Here is a 14139-nt window from a genome sequence, read left to right on the forward strand (position 1 = left end):
TCTTTTAATTTCATGGCTGCAGTCACCATCTGCAGTGATTTTGGAGCCCCCCAAAATAAAGTCTCTCACCGTTTCCATTGTTTTCCCATCTATTTGCCATGAAGGGGTGGGACCGGATGCCATGATCTTAGTAGAAATGTTAAGTTTTAAGCCAACTTTTTCTCACTCCTCATTCACTTTCATCAAGTGGCTCTTTAGTTCTTTGCTTTCTGCTATAAGTGTGACATCATCTGCATATCTGAGGTTATTGATATTTCTCCTAGCAATCTTGATTTCAGCTTGTGTTTTATCCATCCCAGCGTTTCTCATGATGTACTCTGCATATAAGTTAAATAAGCAGGGTGACAAAATACCGCTTTGACATATTCCTTTCCCAATTTGGAACCAGTCTGTTTTTCCATGTCCAGTTCTAACTGTTGCTTCTTGACTTGCATACAGATTTCTCAGGAGGCAGGTCACATGGTCTGGTGTTCCCATCTCTTGAAGAATTTTCCAGTTTGTTGTGATCCACAAAGTCAAAGGCATTGGCATAGTCAGTAAAGCAGAAATAGATGTTTTTCTGGAACTCTCTTGCTTTTTCTTTGATCCAACGGATGTTGGCAATTTGATCTCTGGTTCCTCTGCCTTTTCTAAATCCAATTTGAACATCTGGAAGTTCACAGTTCATGTACTGTTGAAGCCTGGCTTGGAGCATTTCGATCACTACTTTGCTAGCATGTGAGATGAGTGTAAGTGTGCAGTAGTTTGAGAATACTTTGGCATTGCCTTTCTTTGGGATTGGAATGAAAACTGACCTTTTCCAGTCCTGTGGCCATTGCTGAGTTTTCCAAATTTGCTGGCATATTGAGTACAGTACTTTCACAGCATCATCTTTTAGGATTTGAAATAGCTCAACTGGAATTCCACCACCTCCACTAGCTTTGTTCATAATGATGCTTCCTAAGGCCCACTTGACTTCACATTCCAGGATGTCTGGCTCTAGGTGAGTGATCACACCATCGTGATTATCTGAGTCATGAAGATCTTCTTTGTTTAGTTCTGTGTATTGTTGCCACCTCTACTTAATATCTTCTGCTTCTGTTAGGTCCATACCATTTCTGTCCTTTATTGAGCCCATCTTTGCATGAAATGTTCCCTTGGTATCTCTAATTTTCTTGAAGAGATCTCTAGTCTTTCCCATTCTATTGATTTCCTCTATTTCTTTGCATTGATCACCGAGGAAGGCTTTCTTATCTCTCCTTGCTATTCTTTGGAACTCTACATTCAAGTGGGTATATATTTCCTTTTCTCTTTTGCCTTTTGCTTCTCTTCTTTTCACAGCTATTTGTAAGGCCTCCTTAGACAACCATTTTGCCTTTCTTTTCTTGGGGATGGTCTTGATCACTGCCTCCTGTACAATGTCATGAACCTCCTTCCACAGTTCTTCAGGCACTCTATCAGATTTGACCCCTTGAATTTATTTCTCACTTCCACTGTATAATCATAAGGGATTTGATTTAGGTCATACCTGAATGTTCTAGTTGTTTTCCCTACTTTCTTCAATTTAAGTCTGAATTTGGCAATAAGGAGTTCATGATCTGAGCCATAGTCAGCTCCCGGTCTTGTTTTTGTTGACTGTATAGAGCTTCTCCATCTTTGACTGCAAAGAATATAATCAATCTGATTCTGGTGTTGACCATCTGGTGATGTCCATGTGTAGAGTCTTCTCTTGTGCTGTTGGAAGAGGCTGTTTGCTATGACCAGTACATTCTCTTGGCAAACCTCTATTACCCTTTGCCCTGCTTTATTCTGCACACCAAGGCCAAATTTGCCTGTTACTCCAGGTATTTCTTGACTTCCTACTTTTTCATTCCAGTCCCCTATAAGAAAAAGGACATTTTTTGGGGGTGTTAGTTCTAGAAGATCTTGTAGGTCTTCATAGAACCATTCAACTTCAGCTTCTTCAGCATTACTGGTCAGGACATAGACTTGGATTAGCATGATATTGAACGGTTTGCCTTGGAAACAGAGATCATTCTGTTGTTTTTGAGACTGTATCCAAATACTGCATTTCAGACTGTTTTGTTGACTATGATGGCTACTCCATTTCTTCTAAGGGATTCTTGCCCACAGTAGTAAATATAATGGTCCTCTGAGTTAAATTCACCCATTCCAGTCCATTTTAGTTCACTGATTCCTAAAATGTTGATGTTCACTCTTGCCATCTCCTGTTTGACCACTTCCAATTTGCCTTGATTCATGGACCTAACATTCCAGGTTCCTATGTAATATTGCTCTTTACAGCATTAGACTTTACTTCCACCACCAGTCACATCCACAACTGGGTGTTGTTTTTGCTCTGGCTCCATCTCTTCATTCTTTTTGGAGTTATTTCTCCACTGATCTCTAGTAGCTTATTGGACACCTGCCGACCTGGGGAATTCATCTTTCAGTGTCCTATCTTTTTGCCTTTTCATAGTGTTCATGGGGTTCTAAAGACAAGAATACTGAAGTGGTTTGCCATTTCCTTCTCCAGTGGACCATGTTTTGTTTGCCTCTTATCCTTCTCCATCAGAGGGCAGAAAGAATGAAAACCACAATCATAGAAAACTAACCAGTCTGATCACATGGACCACAGCCTTGTCTAACTATAATCCATGCCTTGTAGGGCCACCCAAGATGGACAGGTCATGATGGAGAGTTCTGACAAAAACATGGTCCACTGGAGAAGGGAATGACATTTTTACTTCATGTATGTAGAGAGGAAAACATCTTAAATCATTTCCTCTAAATCATAAAGCAAAACTCAATTTTATTTTGTTCTTTTCATTGGAACTCCCATATTTTGTTCTCATTTGTTCAATGGACATTTCAAGCATTATATTCATTTTCTTTTTTTTTTCTTTTTTGGTGAGGATTATGTTTTAACCTTCATGCACAGATACATAAGCTTTTCCTCTGAGATCATGCTCCCCAAATCTCTCCTGCCCAACTCCTCTTATCCTAACCACCAGCCTTACTCTACTGCCAGGTCCCTGGAGAATCCACAGAGCACCAAGGTCATGCCAGGCAGGCTGTTGTGCCTAATTGTGGATCCAGTGTTGATAAGAGATCCTTGAGCCCACACACAAGCCTGGATGCGGGCAGGTTTAAGCAACTTCTTCCTTGGCCTTTTCCTCTGGGCTCCATCCTGGTTGCTCCAGGGGCTTCCAGGAGCAGGGGAGACATGCAGGATGGCATCCACTGGGTGAAGGCTGACTGCGTCCCTTTTCAAAGGGCTTAGGGTCATTGATCACAGGCTTCTACCCATCCAGTTTCCCCCGGGGGTCAGAGTGTGCCGTTACCAACAGCTTTGTGGCCACACAGGCAGCTGCTGTGTGTCATTTTCACTCACACAACAAAAATGAAGTCAGTGGCCAAGGACGTTGTCCAAAAGTCTCTTTTGTGATCTAAGCAGAAAAAAATATTGCAGAAGGAGGTTAAACATTTTCCAAAGGAAAAGCTAGATTCTCTTAATAGGTTCTCTACTCATAAGAAAGATTTTGCTTCGATTTGCTTTCTCCCTGTAGTTTTCCTCTCATATGGGAAGTCCACATAACTCCTATCTTTGAAATTCCATCATTTTATTCATTTTGTGAAATTACGTGGTATCATTAAGACCAGATTAAGTGTGAGTTATTCTTGGACTAGTCAAATGTGCAGCTAGGTTAAATATCCATCTCGAGCTGGGATTCACCGTTCAGTGGGCAAATATTTTTGTCATTGTGCTGAGCAATTCAGAAAGCAGAGATTTTAGTAAATTAAATTGTAGCATTTAGATTGATATGGGATAATTGGTTTCCCTCCACAGTATCTGTTTGTTTGAATAAAACCATTAATGGAAACGGTTAATTAAATTACTTGCTTTGGTTGTCCTAATTTGCACCCCCCCCCCCAAGGAAATCAGCAAAAACATAAAAATAAAAAATAATACGCATTCACTGGCAGGTTGACAGGTTTCTACTGCCCAGAAGGGTAAGCAACCTGAGAAGCATTGTGTTTCTTTTATCGTGTTCACCATAACTTGGCAATGTGACCCTCTTTATGTGAAGGATAAGAATGTTTAGACCTAATTCTGTAGCTGTCCTTCCAAAGCATGGAATGAAATGCAATACCTTTTACTTATTTCCCTGGATACTCTAATCCCTCCCTGCCTCACAAGTGTCTTTGAGCCCTTCCTCCCTCTGTATCCACAGCAACATGAAATCCCACTGGAATTATCTGCTGTGAAAATGCAGGTGCACTTGTTTAATGTTTCATTGGCCTGAGCACTTCACTCGAACTTTTTTTTTTTTTTGGTTCCATGACATGATGACCTTTGATTTCAGAGTGGAGGGCTCACGGTGATGCTAGATTTTGTTTTCACGCATAAAGCCGATAGTGTGAGACCCAAGATAGTGCCTTTTCCGAGGTGCCACTGCTTCTGCCACGTGTCCATGCCCAAATGCCCCTGTGATCCCCTCTTCTGTGTGCAGGAACTTTTTGAATATTGAATATTGAAATAATATTGAATTTTGAATATTGAAAGAATAAAAGCCTTAAATGTTTTATCTCCATATTTCATCTGAAGAAAAGCTAAGATCTATATGTATGTGATAAAAAGTATGATGATTGTGGACTGATACTCTTGTGAAAGTTGCTCAGTCATGTCTGACTCTTGGCGACCCCAGGGACCGTAGCCTGCCAGGCTCTTCTGTCCATGGGATTCTTCAGGCAAGAATACTGGAGTGGGTTGCCATTTCTTTCTCCAGGGGATCTTCCCAACGTGGGAATCGAAACCAGGTTTCCCACATTGCTGGTGGATTATTTACTGTCTGAGCCACCATAACTATCTAAGAGTATTTTATAACTCTCTCAGAGTATTCTAAGAGTACCTAAGAGTACTATAACTAAGAATATTATGACTATCTAAGTACCATCACTTCATGGGAAATAGATGAGGAAACGGTGGAAACAGTGTCAGACTTTATTTTGGGGGGCTCCAAAATCACTGCAGATGGTGATTGCAGCCATGAATTTAAAAGACACTTACTCCTTGGAAGGAAAGTTATGACCAACCTACATACCATATTAAAAAGCAGAGACATTACTTTGCCAACAAAGGTCCATCTAGTCAAGGCTATGGTTTTTCCAGTGGTCGTGTATGGATGTGAGAGTTGGACTGTAAAGAAAGCTGAGTGCCAAAGAATTGATGCTTTTGAACTGTGGTGTTGGAGAAGACTCTTGAGAGTCCCTTGGACTGCAAGGAGATCCAACCAGTTCATTCTGAAGGAGATCAGCCCTGGGATTTCTTTGGAAGGAATGATGCTAAAGTTGAAACTCTGGTACTTTGGCCACCGCATGTGAAGAGTTGACTCATTGGAAAAGACTCTGATGCTGGGAGGGATTGGGGCAGGAGGAGAAGGGGACGACAGAGGATGAGATGGCTGGATGGCATCACTGACTCGATGGACATGAGTTTGAGTGAACTCCAGGAATTGGTGATGGATAGGGAGGCCTGGCGTGCTGCAGTTCATGGGGTCGCAAAAACTCAGACTGAGCAACTGAACTGAACTGAACTTTAGAGTAACTTATACTCAGTTATAAATTTAAGAAATTAAATATTTGGATGTTTCTAAATCAGGATGACTGAGATAGCTATCACAGAAAGATATGAGGTTAGAGATAAAATGGAAATGCTGGTGGTAATTTCATATAAAGGCATGAAAGAGGCAAGAACTTCATGGAACAGCAAGAAGATTGACTTTCAAAGAAGAGTGGGAAGGCAAGGTTATGCCCCAAACATAGGAACTGAGATACCATGCTCATGAATTTGAACTTAATGTTTTGGTCATAAAAATAATTAACATGCATTGAAAATGTTCAGTGTAGCAGGAAATATTCTCAGCATTTTATAGGTGCTATTTAATCTCATCCTCACATCACTCATATGAGGAATAAGGCTTTATTATTTTCATTTCACAGGCCAGAAACTGAGCCACAGAAAGGTTGAATAACTTGCCTGAGGCCAAAGAGCTAGAAAGTGCTCCAGACAGGAGTCCAGTAAGACAATCTGACCCATGACCCCATGGTCCTAGCCACACTGCTCTGCATTCACCAAAGTGTTGAGCAGACATGGGGACTTTAAGCCAGGAACAATTGAGCTTGGATTTAATTTAAAAAGAGTTCCCAGGAAGGTAGACAGGAGAGATACTTGTGCCAGAGAGACTAACCCTGGGACTGTTTTCTCTAGGCAAGAAGGTGAGCTAAGGCAGTGTGTCCTGGGAATGGCTGGTGTCGGGTGTTCAAGAGATGTGGACAATGCAAACATAACTGGACGTGGTGACCAGTTGTGGGGAAGGAGAGGGAGGGTAGGAGCCCCAGGTTCCTAACTTAAGAGGTGGTCTGTTGACCGTGTCTTTGATGAAGGTGAAAGAGAAGTGGGATGGGGCCACAGGCCTGTTGTTTGGACACATACTGAATTTAGTATGCCTGTGGAGTGGCCACATTAGGACTGATGGGCGTCTGGAAATTAGATTTCTAGCTCAGAAAAAAAAAAAAAGTATAATTTAAAGACGTAAGATGAAGTCATGGTGGTCAGTTCCATCACCTGGTCAATCCCAGGCTGAGCATGGAGCCTGGGAAGCTTGGCAAAGGGTAGTTGGGCCATGGAGGAGGAGATGGTGAAGAAAGCAGTCTTCAAGGAGAACCTGAAGGCAGTGCCGTCTCAGATTGAGAGTTCTATATGTTAGCTCCTGGACGGGGCCTCCTCCATGGACCCACCCGTCCCTATTTCCTCCAGCTTTCCCTCCTCAGGATTACCATCAGCAGTGGCACCTTACCCACCATTGCTAGTCCATGGGTGAGCCCCACAACCCTGCACACATCTCTGCCTTTCTTCAGTCAAACCCCCTGTGGAGTCAACTGTCCACTTCCTGCCTGGACCCTGGATAATATGAGGATCTTCCCTCATTCCCCCCCGCCATTCCTTTACAAGTCAGTGCATAGAGACTTCTAGCTGCTGCCCAGTATTTATTCTGTACTTTGCCTTGATAACAGAACCCTGGGCAGTGTGGTTCTTGGAAAACCCAGGGTGTTTCTCTTTGAAAACCCACGCTTCCCAGCCTCCCTTGCTGCTACGTACGGCCATGTCACTAAGTTCTGCTATGTCAGTGGACACACCACATGAGACTTTCAGGGAAGCTCCTTAAAGAGCAGCCCTTTCTACCCATTCCTTCTCCCTTCTGCCTATAATGTGGATGTGGGGTGGATGTGATGGCTGGACTCCAGGAGCCGCCTTGGACCTGAGGTGACTTTAGGAATGGAAGACACACACTGAGAAGCAGAGAAGCAGGGTCTGCTGACGGCATAGCTCCACCTTATCAGCACGAGACAGGTCACCTTCAGGCTTCTTAAGTACACTTAAAAGAGAAATTTGCTGGGAGAGGCAGGAGGGGAGCTTGAAGAGGAGACAGGATTAATGGGAGACCTCTCTCTTCTGATTCGGAGGGGGAAGGAAGATTGCTCTTGTTGGAGTATGTGGAGCTCGCAAAAAGGGAAATTGGGGAGGGGTCCTGCCAGGGGGGCTTCTTTTCTGTTTTCCTTATGACATGGGAGGTGTTCTCAGTTGAAAATGAGAAAGGGCATAGTAAGGAGAATGATAAAGGGTGAAATGGCAACCCTGAAGAGTGGATGAGGAATCAGAGAAGCCACAAGGAAGACCGCAGAAGGAATTTGGCTGAGGCTAAAGCAGAGGAGTAAATAAAAATAGATAAAAATTAATGAATAGATAAAAATTAAGAAAATGCTCCTCCTCTAATCTTTTGTTGAAACCTTTAACTGTGTAATATAATTCTGGGTAATGTAGGGCAGTAATTTGGCAAATTAAAGTCATTCTACAAGTGGTCCATGTTGTTACTTCAAATTATTCAGTGCCAAAGAGATTGTTTTTGTTGTAAAAGATATCGCTGAATAATCACTAAGCCTCCTATTCACACAGAGATGTGAAAGAGGCCTGCATATAGATGTTATTTATATAACATAAACCACATTTTGATCACTTAGCCTCCAAAGCCCAAATAAATTTTGACCACATGTGAGTATAAACACATATTATTATTTGCATTTTCCATTAAATGGTAAGAAATCAAAGGCCTATGATTGGTGTGTTTGCAGACTGGCAGCCCTAAGTAGTTGGGGTTAATTGTAACCTTTATGTTATTTGAATGGATTCAAAATTATTATTGTTAGAGGATAGATGTTCTTGGTTTTCTTTGTATCAAATAAGAATATTCGCCTTTAAATGACACACATCCCTAGAGACTTTAGAGCAGACCCTTTCATAATATTTAGCTACTTTTAAATGTCAGGTGCAGTTGAATTTATTCCATTGCCGGCCGTGTGTGCCTTCACCAAAAGGCTCCGGCTTTTAATGGTACTTAACAGATTGTCAGCAAATTGATAGCATTTCCACGTTTGGAAATTTTCCAGTTCCCTCCTGGGTAAGGAGGGCGGGTGTTCTTCTCTAACTTGGAGACGGTTTCTTTTTCGGCATTCGTTGGTGTAAGGGGAGGGGTGAACCAAGAAGATATTTTTAGGGGAAAAAAATACGTTCCTTGTCCTGCTGAAGGCCAGGAGAAGAACAGCTCACCCAGAAAATGTTGCTGACTCTAGCTGGAGGGTAGATCTGCCCAGTAGGAGAGCTGTAAATATTTCAGGGAAACCTAGAGGGAAGGAGCGCTGAGAAGCGCCCACTTAACGTGTGTACTGAGTGGACTGCTCACCATCCCCCAGAGCACTGGTCTCCGGGAAACCTGGCTGAATGAATGCAACCGGTGCTACTTGGGGTCAGAAGGCAAGGCTTTCATTTCTGGTCCAGCTGCTTCTGACCTTCCTGACCATGAAGAAATTATCTACCATTTCCAACCTTGATTTTCTTCAGTCTGAAATACAGATAAATGCAAACCTGCCTCCTGCCCCCAGCAGAATTTGTCTTGAAGGTTAATCTCTATGACGATGCCCATAAGTGCACCTTGAGCCCTGGAAAGCCTGATGTGAATAAATACAAGGCAGCTTTGCTCTCGAAAGGAATCCTCCAGCATTCTCCCCTTTGTGATGCTGTGGCCTCCTGATTTGAGTAGTTACAAACATCTGAAAGTCATAAATCTATTGTTGACTGTGGGAATTAGATGACCTTTGCATCCCTGTCCACAGTTTGGGGTCTTACAGGGCAGTGGAGACCAAGGTTAGGTGAGAAGATGCTGGAGCCAAACGACATGGTTCACATCCTACCTGCAGACTTCCTGGGTGTACTGTCTTTGGCAAATCGCTTTGCCTCCGTTCCACACAATAAAGTCAGGGTAGTAATAGTACTGCTTCAAGGACTTGGGGAGGGCCTCGCAGAACCACTGAGTGCAAGCATTCAGCAAGTTTTCACTGTGGTGGTTAGGGTTCCATGCCGTTTCTCAGAAGTCATCTGAAACTCAAACTTTGCTTGTGTGTGTGTGTGTGTGTGTGTGTGTGTGTGTGTGTGTGTGTGTGTGCACGCGCGCGTGTGCGTGCGCGCGATTAGTTGCTCAGTCGTGTCAGACTCTTTGCGACCCCATGGACTGTAGCCCACCAGGCTCCTCTGTTCATGGGAATTCTCCAGTCAGGAGTACTGGACTGAGTTGCCGTGCCCTCCTGCAGGGGATTTTCCCAACCCAGGGATTGAACCCAGGTCTCACACATTACATGTGGATTCTTTACCATCTGAACCATGAGGGAAGCCCATGAATACTGGAGTGGGTAGCCTATCCCTTCTCCAGGAGATCTTCCCAACTTTGACTTATACTAAATCTACCCGCTTCCTCCTAATTTGGAGTTTGATTTTGTTTTACTCTGAAAAGCAAATTTTTAAAAATTAATGTTCTGCCTTCACTGGCCAGCAGTTTGGGAAGTTCCTGTCATTAGCTGTTCCAGTGCCCTCTTTCTCCTTTAAATGGTTGGTTCTCTTGAAAGGTTTTTGCAAAAAGAGTTGCTACAGTCAAAGAAAGCAGCAACAATTAGAAGACTTGTGAAATAAGGTTCAATTGAATTACAATGAACTTTCACAGAATTGTGCTTTACCTTTTTTTCTTTTTTCTTCTTTCTCCTTAGCTCTCATCTGAAGTTCAGTAATCTCACCTTGATTTCAACCTACGGACTCCCAGGAAAAAAACTTCTGGGGAATGAACAAAGGAAATTTTTAGCAAATGAGTATGAATTTCATTTTCTAAAATTTATTTTATATGAGCATACAGATGATTTACAATGTTGTATTAGTTTCAGGTGTACAGCACAGTGATTCATTTATACTTATATCCATTCTTTTTTAGATTCTTTTCCCATATAGTTATTACAGAATATTGAGTAGAGTCCCCTGTGTTGCCCTTGTCGATTATCTGTTTTGTATATGGTAGTGTGTATCTGTTAATCCCAAACTCCCAGTTTATCCTTCCCCTGCTTTTTCATACTGAAGCCTAAATGCCCTCATTTATGTGCTGTCCTTTTTCTGCTAAACAGTAGAAAAGGGAAGTGGTGGGCTTTTTTTGTGGGTTCAGACGCTCTTTAGGAGATGCAAATGCAAGTTCAGAGTGAATGGCAGGGTTGGGAGAATGCTGGCCTGTTCCAGACATCTGGGACGAGTCTGCTAACCCAGACACCACCTACACTCAGGTTCTGAGTGACTCTCCAGGGCAGGGGAGCTTGGTGACCGTACTTGCATCAGAACAGGCAACCCGCTGAAGGGAGCTAAAGGCTGGGTGCCTCCCTGGGGTGAGGGTCTCAGACCCACTCAGCTCTCTAACACCCGAGGTTGATGAAGCAAAGGTCTTTGGAGCGATCAAGGCAAGCGTCAGTGTTTCTGTCCCCACAGAATCAGTCTTTGACAACATCCTTTCTAGAAAATGCCATTTCATTATCACTCAGCTTCCACTCATTTTAATTTCCTGAGCAAAGCGTGGGTACAGGCATGATTAGGCTCCCTACCTCTAGAAACAATGTCCCTGTTTCGCCAGGAAGGAGGGAGGAAATTGTTCTCAGTGGGGGTTGTGGGGGTGTTAATTTTAGACCCATGAAGAAGGATCGTCTTTCCTCTGTGAAAAAGGCTGATTTTGCTGTCAAACAGTGACAAAAACAGCAGCCACCTTGCCAGCAGAACCAGGCTCATTTTGACCCAGTACTTTTAAAACCAGACTATAAACTTCGGAGTTTTGGTAAGGACATCATCAGAGAGCACGGTCAGAAGGGGTCTGGGTTTGGATCCAGGTCGACGGAGGTTAAGATTCTGCCCCCACCACAAAGGGGACTTCATCTCTCTGTGCTTTGAGGGATTTGACTGTAGATTGTGCTTGGCTAAACCAGGCTCACTGGAGTTTTGGGTTAAAATCAGTCTAATGCCAAGTTCTGGCTGAGCGAGGACAGTCAATCCATTCACACGCCTTCCCTCACTTTCTGTCTTTCCAAATGACACAATTCCCGGGAAATACCGGTGTTCCCAATCATTGTCTCACGAGGAATGTAATTAAGTCAGCCTGGCCAAGGTTTCCTGTCAGTCTCCAGGCCAGGTGTGTTTCAGAAGAGATGAGAGAGGGAGTGACACTCTGCCGGCCTGATTCTGCGGGGACCTGCATGTGGCTAGCACTCGGTCACCTGGTGCCTCTGCCCCTGTTCTTCACCCCCATCCATGCTATCGGCCCAGTCACCAGAAAGACTGCAAAAACGTGAATCAGATCATGTCAACTCACCAGCAGCCAGGAGCTGCTCTGTCCCAGCGTGGCAACCGTGAGCCACATGTGGCTGCTTAAGTTTCAGTTAATTACAGTTCAAGGGGATTAAGGTTCAGCCCTTCAATTACTTGAGCCACTTTTCAAGTGGCCGACTAGCCACATGTAACTCGTAGCTCTCCTATCAGACAGGCCAGCTGCAGAAGGATTCTGTCATCACAGAAAGTTCCATATGCTCCATCTAATCTGAAGCCTGTCCTTTTCTGCTGACACCTCGAACCCCCTCTTTTAATATGTTTGCCCTTGTTCTCTCCACTGTAGCCTCACCAGCCTCCTTGATGATTCTTGAACACAAGAGGCAAGTCCCCACCTTGGAGGTCTTTGCTCTCTGGTGGCTCAAATGGTAAAGAATCTGCCTGCATTGCAGGAGACCCAGGTTCGATCCCTAGTTTGGGAGGATCCCCGGAGAAGGGCATGGCAATCCACTCCAGTACTCTTATCTGGAGAATTCTGTGGACAGAGGAGCCTGGTGGGCTACAGTTCATGGGGTTGCAGAGTTGGACACCACTGAGCGACTTATGTTTTTCCACGAGACCCATTCTGACCACCCAATTGTCTGCAACCAATTCTCCAGGGCACTCCAGTCCTCTTCCTCTGTTCTTTTCCTTATTACTGAAATCCTTGTAAATACACAATTTGCCTTTAAAATGGTTGATTCTGAATCCTTCAGCTATATTGCAAACTCCACAAGGGCCGGAATGTTTTGCCTTTTTGTTCGCTGATGGGTCCCAGTGTCTGGGACAATGTTCGACCCTTATCAGGTGCTCAGTAAATTATGTCAAATGGATGATGGATACCTTCAAAAAGTACCTACCAAAGTCCCCTCCACCAGGGTGTAGATAGGGGCTAGATAACACAGCCATATAAGATGCTTCTGGATGCAGACCAGCATGTTATCCTAACCCACAGAAGCTACAACTAGAAACAGCAACAGGATGCTGCCTTTCAAATGGTCCTCAGATCATGATATAGGAAACTTTCTGATCATGGAGTTAAAAAATAGCAAGTGTGCTGACATCTGTAAATCTAATTATTCAAATTCCTCCTGCTAAATATTGGGTTGGCCAAGAAGTTCAATCGGGTTTTTCCATACTAGCTCCTGGAAAAAGTTGAATGAACCTTTTGATCAACCCAATACAAATTCTGAAGTTTTCCATAACCAGTGTTTGGATTTATTATTGCCATTATTATTTTTTGAAGAGCCATGTTTTGTTCCCTTGCCCCGTGCTCCCGCACCGTCCAGCCTCTGGTGGAAGTGCTAATGACTTAGCCGGGATGCAGCAGAAAGGAGGGCACTGGGAGGGAGGGGGAACAGGCAGAGAGAGAAAGCCACTAACTAGGCGATCCGCTCTGAACCACTGAAGGGTAATTACGATGCTCCTTCTTCCGGGAGTGTCACAATAAACCCTCCTGAAAACCTCTGAGGTCTTTTCCGATCCTGTAGGGTTTTAATTCCATGAAATGCAAGTCTTCACCACACTTACATTTATTATTCCCCTGGAGTTCACTCCTATTTGGCACCTGGGACCTTAGGCTAAGACTTCTGATCTCTAGGTTTGAGGTCACTGCAACTTTGAGCCAGCTGGCCACTCTGTATTTCTACTCCCCACCCCTTATTACCTGTCTCCAGAATGTTCTATGAAGGCAAATTTTCACATTATTTCTGTGTCAGGGTCAAGCTCCCTTGAGAAACATGAAGTTCCATGGACCTCCCTTCTTTGGTTTCTTCTCTGTCTCCCAGAGAACCCTAGTGGAGATATTTCTCTGGTCTCCAAGCCTTGAGATGGTTCCTGCCATGTGAGAATCTTAATATTCATTTACTCTGCTTAGGAAATAATTTTACAGGCAGAACACTTACAGCCTCCAGTATCTAGCTTCATCTACCTGATGGGTAAATTAAAGGAGATCCAGAATGGTTTATAATATCCAAAACAGATGGGCATCACCTGCCCAGTGATGTCCTAAACTGAGAAATGTCATTCTGTGTGGTCACAGGCTATAAAAGGAAGCATCCCACATTTTCCATGCTTCCTGAGGTTCCCTAAAGCCCCAGTGTTTCTGAGTGCCAGCCTGCTGGACAGAGCTTCAGATCTGAGCTCTGAGATATGAATTCTGAAATTATGAACACTGCTGACCGACTATCATTAAAAATGGCATTCATCTTAGCCTTTCCCAAATTTCCCCTGAGAGCTTGCGTCTTTGAGCAGATCCTCATGTGACAAATCCCTGTGCGTTAATGAAATTTAATTTTTTTCCCATCTTGGATGGCTGACAGTACCACTCTCTTAGGAATGGATGATGTCCCAAGTAGCAACAGGCCTTCATGGGTCTCTTCGTG

General features: G+C 43.6%; 1 protein-coding gene across 1 annotated transcript in view; it reads left to right on the forward strand.

The window, feature by feature from the left end:
• The window catches only part of CFAP61 (cilia and flagella associated protein 61), a 236047-nt gene that overhangs the window by 141517 nt on the left and 80391 nt on the right, over positions 1-14139 (forward strand). Inside the window, exon 18 of the mRNA XM_068986759.1 lies at positions 10135-10233. Within this exon, the coding sequence (XP_068842860.1) occupies positions 10135-10233 (99 nt within the window). The remainder of the gene's footprint in view (positions 1-10134; positions 10234-14139) is intronic.

Source organism: Capricornis sumatraensis, chromosome 15 (assembly GCF_032405125.1).
Source record: "Capricornis sumatraensis isolate serow.1 chromosome 15, serow.2, whole genome shotgun sequence".
In the NCBI taxonomy this organism is placed as follows: domain Eukaryota; kingdom Metazoa; phylum Chordata; class Mammalia; order Artiodactyla; family Bovidae; genus Capricornis; species Capricornis sumatraensis.